Source organism: Trichechus manatus, unplaced genomic scaffold, assembly GCF_000243295.1.
Source record: "Trichechus manatus latirostris isolate Lorelei unplaced genomic scaffold, TriManLat1.0 scaffold00344, whole genome shotgun sequence".
In the NCBI taxonomy this organism is placed as follows: domain Eukaryota; kingdom Metazoa; phylum Chordata; class Mammalia; order Sirenia; family Trichechidae; genus Trichechus; species Trichechus manatus.
In genome coordinates, this window is record NW_004444280.1 from 563,688 (window position 1) to 572,562 (window position 8,875).

General features: G+C 39.2%; 1 protein-coding gene across 1 annotated transcript in view; it reads left to right on the top strand.

Annotated features, from left to right (window-relative positions):
- CCDC169 (coiled-coil domain containing 169) overlaps positions 1-2,252 on the top strand; it is a 67,308-nt gene extending 65,056 nt beyond the window's left edge. The window contains exon 7 of the mRNA XM_012559871.2: positions 2,153-2,252. Within this exon, the coding sequence (XP_012415325.1) occupies positions 2,153-2,252 (100 nt within the window). The remainder of the gene's footprint in view (positions 1-2,152) is intronic.
- Positions 2,253-8,875: the final 6,623 nt, after the last annotated feature.

Genomic DNA, 8,875 nt, shown 5'->3' on the forward strand with positions numbered 1-8,875 from the left:
TCTCTCCCTCCCTCTGCCGCTCAGTCCTATTCCTGAACTTTGCCTTTGATATTCAGGGCTCCTAGATTGTCATATATAATCAATTCACTTGTTTTGTTGGGTCTTTGTTTTAAGAGGGTCTACCGGAAGCGTCTGACTACTCCACCATCTTGGCCCCCACAGTCTAGTTGGTTTATAGTGTTAAGTCTTCTATTCCCTTCTTGTACTTTATCTAGTGGTTCTACCCATTATCGAAAGTGGCATATTGAAGTCTCCAACTATTATGGTTGAACTGTTGATATACTATTCAAATGAAGTTGATGTTATTCTGGACTGTTTAAGATATTAACTGTAACCCCCAGAGAAGCCACTAAGAAAATAACTCAAAAATATAGCCAAAGAAATGACTTCCAGGTAACCACCAAAGTGTTCAAATAAGGATAATGCTCTGGGAACGAGACTTTGAAGGAACTCTAACCCCTTGTTGCTGTCTCTGGTGGCTGCCAGGCCGCTGGTTTTCACCATGATTGTGGGCTCTTGGCTTTGAAGACTTGTGGAGCTGGAGAGAGGAAAGATGGGAATAGGTTGAGTTACAAATGCCGCAGAGCTCACTGTTCTGACTTTCAGCTATTTTTCTTGAATAAATGCACCCCCAGATTGCTACAACTGTTTGGTAAAGTTTCAGAGACCTGAAAAAGTTGATTCAGACAACTTTTGCCTGTTGTCTCAATGCTTTTATTGAGGAGAGACTTTTTGAAGGTCCTCTATAGGGTTGCTGTGAGTCAGAATCAACTCAGCGACCATAGGTTTGGTTTGGTTTGGGTTACTCTACTGTTTTTGCTGATGTCATTCCCTAACTAAAATATTTTTTAAGTTGTGTTGCAGGTCATCAAAGCTGACTCTTCCTAGGTCAAGTAAGAGTGAGGATGTTGGCTTAATAAACATACATAGAGCTGTAAACAGAAAGAGGGGTCCAATGGAAATCCGAGAACAGGAATTCCAACATAACTTATCCTGAGAGATTAGAATTCAAGGCAACTTTAAGGACCCAACCATAGGGGTTCATGGATCTTCACTTTAGTGGTCTTCTACATAAAATAGTGATAAAGACACAGACTTTGGACCCAGCCTGCCTGGATTCAAATTCCAGATCCACCACTACTTTTTTTTTTTCCTTTTATCTGTACAGTGGGGCTAATAATAGTACCTATACCATAGGGACAGTGTGAGGTTTACATGAGTTAATATATATAAAGCATTAGAACAGTCCCTGGTACAGGTGGCATGCTATAAAACGGTTGCTATTGTTATTTGTAGTCTAATGAACCACTTGTTCTGTCTCTGCTTCTCTTTTCTTCTCTTTACTGCCATCTTCACTTTCTATATTTCTTCTAAATCATGGTTTCTATTTTCTTGTAATTTTAGGTAATTTACATCTTTGGCTTACTCGTGAATCCTTACTCTGCTTTACTCTTCCTGCTTTACTTCATAGTTGCACACTCAATCTCTCTCCCTACTATATATGTGTGTGTATGAATATATGTGTGTGTGTATAAATATATGTGTGTGTGTAGACACCCACACATACGTCCAGTTCTGTGAGAGCCGGAACTTGACCGGGAGTATTTTATTTTTCTGTGTCTCGAAAGTTTTCCTCCTTTGACAGGGGGCAGTCTTACCACTCTTCTATTGCTAGTGTTAGTGGAAGATAGTTGAGGTTACCTTCTCCGACAGGTTTCTACCCTACACACGTTCAGGCTTTCACAGGTTTTACTGCATACATACATATACATACATATTTATGTATATATATCTGATATAGATGTATATATCAGATCTATATTTTTTTCCCCTTAGCTTTAATTCAAATTCCCAAGGGTGAGAAGATGCCCACGATGTGTCTCATTCTTCTTTAGATCCTTCTTTAGACAGAGCTCTCCACATCCGGCCACCTCGAATTGGCTGCCCTTGAGCTGATTGCTCTCCAGCCGTGGTGAGGTGGTTGGACATCACACATTGCTACCCACCATTGGCCTGGAAGCAGAAACTCTGCAGGGGAGACTGTGGGCTGGAAGAACTGGGTGAATATTCACTTTTCCATGTGTGGCATATAATGTTTTTGTTGTACAAAATGGTGACTGAAAAATCATGATTCGCACTTACTTTATTCCAGGGGGAAATCTTATTCAGTTAACCAGAAGACAGTGAGTGCCAAGAAAGGACCAGTGAAAAAGATTACAAGAAGAAGCTACCTTCCAAAACTCAGCCCATGAAGCCAGAACTGGGAGGACGTCTCATTCAGTTTGAAAAGTTAATGTTCAACACAGTTTTTTCAGGGAATGAAATAGATAAGAAAGAGCTACCAAACCCCACTTAAGCACCTCTTCCAGAAGTGTGTCCTTTGTCTGCATGAAAGCGATTTTCTCAAATGACTCTAGAATACCTCGCAGTGTTTGTGATGGTTGAGATATACTAAGAAACCTGAAGGTTGACCTCATCCCACTAGCTTTTGATAATACACCGGTGATCTGCTCTTATAGTAACACTGCTTTTACGTTTGGTTTCTAGTTGGCTGTTAGCTAAAAGTATGAGGTCATTACATTATTTTTGCTAGTTTAGGCTCTATTATGTTCAGTTTTTAAACTCAAGGTTTAAACAAAGCTGCAAATCAATGCATTTTAAACATTTAGACTTGAAATATCATAGTATAGTGCAAACAGGTTTGAATTGGGAATGACCTCAGGTATCTCACCACTCCGCTGTGAGCTTGAGACCCCCGGCCGAGTCCCTGCACCTCACTCTGCCTCCATGCCTGTAAAGTGCCGAGGCAAACTGCAACTTCTGAGGTGTCTTATCATGCTAGGAATTCAACGGTTATTCAACTGCAGGATCCTGCCATTTAGCATGTGGTGGTTTAAGGCATTTTGTCATATTTTTTTAACTCATACTGATGGCCTAGTTCTTCGGGCCAAACTTTGCAAGTGTTCAAAATACTTAGGAGTGGGGGTGGAATGGGAATAGAAAAATGGTTCTTTTAAGATATTTGTAAGATTTATTGAATTATCCTAATCATGTTTAGAATGTTTTTCAAAATACCATCTAGATCTGAAACATATATGTAATTATTTACTCAACTTTGTAAATGGAGTTATTCTTAGAGCTTAATTTTCCAGAAATCATCCACAGGTAAGCATGGTTTCCAGCCAGTAGTGTTCTTACTGTGTATCTGGCACTAAAATCTGAATTCTATTGAATACAAAATACATTTCTATAATTACTTCTGTAGATGATCACTTTCTTTCTTTAAGGAAGAATGCATAAATTTCATATAGCCAAATAGCAATTCTTTCATGTGACTTTAAAATGTAATGCAGAGAAATATGAAGTAACTCCTGTAAAGTATTCTACATTGGAACTATTTAAAAGTATTTTCCCCTGTTCTGAATTAAATTGACTATGGACATAGGTACCATGACCCACATAATCAAATATTAGATTTTTTTTAATGTCCTGTGCCACCTTTCTTAATATGAGCAGAAAATTGATCATTTACATATCAGTAATAATGTTAATCACAGACCCATCACTGAAAAATAAAGCATGTTTGCTGCTGTCACACAGAGCTAAACGGTTGTGAGTATTGAACTGAAGAAAGTTTGAAGTTATCCCGGTCACTGGGATGGTATATTAGTTGAACATCTTATCACTTGGACCCTTATCATATTGAAGTGAGAGTTCATGAGGAGATACTTTGGGATATACTTCCCAGATGTCAGAGGATGTTAAAATAGTATACAGAACCAAAATGAAGGACTCTAAGATCTGTGTGCTGATATCAGTTTGCCACATAATAAGCTTGTGACTTTCGGCAAAGCACTTCTCATTGCCACAGTTTCCTTATTTATAAAGTTGAGAATATTTACCCTAACTACTACTGCCTTGGGATTGCTGTGCAGATGAAGGATACTTACTCCATACATGTTTATCTACTTCTTTATATCCTACTACCCTCTAAAGGGGATGTGAGTTAGCTCTTAATAAATATAGAGGTATAACAGCAACACCCACAAGGTAAAAGGTGAACAATCAAGTAAGAAATGAAAAGTTAAAAAATTTTACAAGAATTCCCAGCTAAGAAAAGCACTAGCTTTGAGCTGTCCAGTGGCCAGTGCAAAGAAGGAATGAGTTACAGAGCTCTCTTTTTTTGTAGAAGGAAATATGCAAGGAGAGAGAAAGTTTTCCTCATTCTAAACTCTGAAGGTAATTTGTCATGTGAGATCTTACAAGAAAATGCAATTATTACTGCAGTAACCAGAGCAAAAATGATCCTTTGGGTCTTTACTTTGTTTAATGCTAAGTTATGTATTAATGTCAGTATTTATTTTTTGAAAAGTTTAGAAGTCATAAAATAAAAAAATCAGTAAAACAATATTTAATACATTTCAAAATTTAGACTGTCTACATGTATTACAAAATATCAAGTATAACCATATATAAAAACGTTGCTATAATAAAGTCAGTAATGACAAGTGTTCCCAAGATGTGGAGGAGAAGCTGGACTCCTCGCACACTGCTATTGGGCGTGGAAGTGGTACAGTCAGTTTGGGAAACTTCGGAAGCTCCTCAAAAGGCAAAATAAACACAGAGTTACCACATGGAGCAGCCATTCCACTCCCTAGGTTATACTCAAGAGAAATGAAAATATATGTCCACACAAAAACTTGTGCACGCATGTTTATAGCAGCATTTTTCAGAATAGCCTAAAGGTAGAAGTAAGGCAAATGTCCACCAACTGATAAATGGAGAACTGAAATGTGGTATATGCATGCAATGGAATATTATTCAGCAATGAAAAAGAAGTACTGATAGATGCTCCACCTGTATGAATTTTGAATAAAACTATGCTAAGTGAAAGAAGTCATGAAAGAGCACGTACTGTGTGACTCCATTGATATCAAATGTCCACAACAGGCAAAGCCATACAGACAGGAAGTAGATCTGCCATTGCCTAGGGCTGGAGCTGGAGGGGAACTGGGAGGTGACTGCGATGGGTACAGGGCTTCTTTTTGGGGTAATGAAAACGTTCTAAAATCAATTGGTGATGGCTGTGTACCATCTGGTCGTAGAACTTTGTGAATATACTAAAACCCATGGAATTGTACACTTTCAATTGGTGAAATTGTATATTATGTGCATTCTATTGCAATAAAGCTTTTATCAAAAACAAATTTTAGAATGCATTAAAATTTTAATATGAATTTGCAGATAAATTTAAATTTAGTATTATTTGATCTTCTCAGAAAATGTGACCTTAAAAAAAATTGTTGCTAGTGCCACTGTTGACTTAAAAGCATATTTTTGAGTGGAATTTTCCAACTAAGAAACTTCCAGAAGCCTTCCTCATCAGAGAACAATGAGGAGTTAGTTACAAAGCTAATTCCAGATATTTTCCTTGGGCTTCTTTAACTTCACACCATCATATCTGTTGCTTGATAACTTTGAGGAGATGTTTATAAAGCACCTTTTGACTTTAACTGGATCTGGATTATTTTTAATTTATAGAGAGCTATGGTTTTTGTTTCAAAGAATTTATTTCGAGTTTTGCATCATCCTCATTAGTTTTATCATGATAGATGGAGACTCCAAAGCACAGTTACCTGTATCAGTGTTAGTACTGTGAGGTTCATATTCTACTAGACAAGAATTTTTAGTTTGGATTAAGAATTGTTGCAACATAAGCTCATCAATAACACAATTTTATTTCTTTTGGCTAGTCGTTTCTATGTCTTTTTGAAATTGAGTTATAGATACTTATTTCAATATATAAATTATTTAGTTTTTATTTTTGCAATAACACATAACAACACATACACTAGTGTATCAGTTTCTACGTGTACACTTCAGTGACATTGATTACATTCTTCAAGTTGTGCAGCCATTTTCCCTCTCTTTTTCCAAATTTTCCTACCACCCATTAACATGTCTTCAGTGCACCCCAAGTAAAAGCTCCTTCTTTCCCCCTCCCTCTGGCCCCTGCTAACCACCGATGACATATAGTTTCTGTTTAATTGCTTATTTCATGCCAGTGAGATCATACAGTACTGGTCCTTTTGTGTCTGACTTACTTCACTCCAGTGTGAGGTACTTCTGCTCTCACTTTTTGATCAACTTTGACTCCTCTAGTTTATAAACTGCAGCGGTTTCCCTTGGAAATCCAGGCACTTAAAGTTTACATTTACCCAGGTATCTGCCCTTTCTGGCACTTTGTTCCCCTATGTAAAGCCAAACTTTCATTGGCATTATTCTCCTCCTGCTGAAAGAACTTCCTCTAACATCTCTGAAAGTTCAGGTTTGCTGGCAGGAATTTTCTCTTTTGTTTGTCTGAAAAAGCCTCTATTTCACTGTCATTTCTGAAAATTATTTTTGCTGGTAGGTGCAATTTAACGGCCATGTCATCTGGAAGGCGAGAAAGAGAGGGAATGCTTTTGGAGTACAAGGGAACATGGCAGGTTGACGGTTTTATTCTTTCAGCACCTTGAAGATTCAACTCCATTGTCTTATGGCTTAGTCATCTAGTGCTGCTGTGACAGAGATACCACAAGTGGAGCAAACAAATCTATCCTCTCACAGTTTAGGAGGCGAGAAGTCCGAACTCAGGGCAGCTCGAGGGGAAGGCTTTCTGTCTCTGTCGGCTCTGGAGGAAGGTACTTCTGTCTTTTCGGCTTCTGTTTCTTGGTTCCTTGGTGATCTTCATGTGGCATGGCGTCTGTCTTCCCCATCCCTGCTTCTTTGCTTCCTTGCTTAATCTGCTCTTTTTCTCTCTCAAAAGAGATTGACTCAAGATACACCCAATGCTAATACTGTCTCATTAACGTAACAAAGAAAATCGTATTCCATATTTTGGGGGACACAGTTCAGTGCGTAACAGCTTGCATGTTTTCTGATGAGAACTCTGTGATTTTCTTTTCTTTTTTCCTTTGTACATCCTGTGGCTTTTATTACTGGCTGATTTTAAGGTTTTCTCTACATAATTGGCTTTCAGGAATTATAATAAGCCTCAATGCAGTTTTATTTATATTTATTCTGCTCAGTTTTCCTTAAGCTTCTGTGGGTGTGAGTTTTAATCATATTTGGAAAATTTGGGGCCTTTTTTTCCCCAAATCTTTTTCTGTCCCCTCTTCTTTCCTTCTGTGACTTTAATTACAACCTGAGACAGACAACGTGATATTTTTCCATGGGTTACTCATTCTCTGTTCACTTTTTTAAAGTCTTTTTACTTCTCTGATGTATTTCAGCTGTAGTTATTAAGTCTTCACATTCACGGATCTTTTCTTCTGCAGTGTATAATCCGTTGTTAATCTTACCTAGTGAATTTTTCATTTTGGATATTATAATTTTCATCTCTAGAAGGTCCACTTGATTCTTCCTTTTTTCTATCTTCTATATCTCTTCTCGTTGTATTCATTCCTTTAAATAATCGAACATGTTCATAATGGCTGTTTTAACATCCTTGTTGGATAATTCCTTTCCCTTATTTCTGGGTTTGTTTCTAGAGACTATTTTTTCTTCTGGTTTTGGATCACATTTTCTGCTGCTTCTCATATCTGTTAGTGTTTGATTGGAAGCTGACACTGGTGATTTTACATTGTTGGGTCTGAATTTTGTTGTGTTCTTAAAGGCAGTTACTTGTGGTTCAGTTAATCTTTACAAGGCTTTGACAGGGCGGGTCTAGAGTAACCTTTACTCTGGAGATGGTTCAACCCCATTGCTGAGGCGTGGCTGCTGTGGGGTCTCTACTAAGTGCTGTGAGAGGTCAGTGGGGACACTCAGCTCTGGTGGGCTGGAGCTCAAGTGCCACCAGCCCTGCGTGACTCTGGGAGCCATCAGTGTTCCCAGGCCATCCGTCTGAACTCGTTGAGTGTTCCCTAAGCTGGTGTGTCTTAACATTCAGCAAAAACCCAAGGGAAGCCCTACATGGATTTCTGGGGTTCTGTTCCTGCGTCGCTCCTTTCTCTGTGGTGCTCTGCTCTGCAACTTCAGCCTCCCTGAACCCTGATGCCTGTCTCCTCAGCCTGGTGAAATGGCCGTGCTTGGTTCACAGTACCTCTCCCTCCTCTGAGGTCTGGAAGGCACCTCCAGAATGTACTACCAGGCCAAAATCTGGGGTGATGGTGGTGGTGTTGTTGGGTGCTGTCAGTTCGACTCCTTGTGGCCCCACGTGACAGAGTAGAGCTGCCCCATAGGGTTTCCCAGGCTGTAATCTTTAAGGGAGCAGATCACCAGGGATTTCTCCTGTGGAGCCACTGGGTGGGTTTGAACTGCCAACCTTTTGGTTAGTAGCCGAGCACTTAATTGTTGCGCCACCAGGGCCCCTTGGGGGTGATGGTGGGACTCACTTAGTTTGTGTCCTTTCTGAGGAATCACAGACATGGCGCGTGCTGCTCAGTGTCTGCAAACAATTTTATCATAGATTTTTTTCCAGTTTTCTGTTTGTTCAGATCAAGAAGGTAAATCCCCTCTGGTGCTTCAGCAAGGCCAGAAGTTAATGATCCATTCACTTAAAGCATCAAAAAAAAAAAAAAAAAAAATCAGAACCATTTTGAATCTAAAAATCACACTTTTCTTTGAGTTTGTAACAACTTCTTTATGTTATCACCTATATATATTTATCTTGTCTTAATCACTAAAATTTGAGCTGGATGCAACGGTTGTGTGGGGCTTCACGTTGTCTTGATGGTGGTGCTCCAGACAGTTCCAGGCCTACTGGGCGCGGCCAGAAAGACACGAAGCAGTGAAAGCGAAAAGAAGCAGCTTTATTTCCTTGGCCAAGTAAAGGAGCCCACGGGGACTCATGCTGCCAGGGTGGCTCCTTGAACAACAACTCAAGGGGTTTATA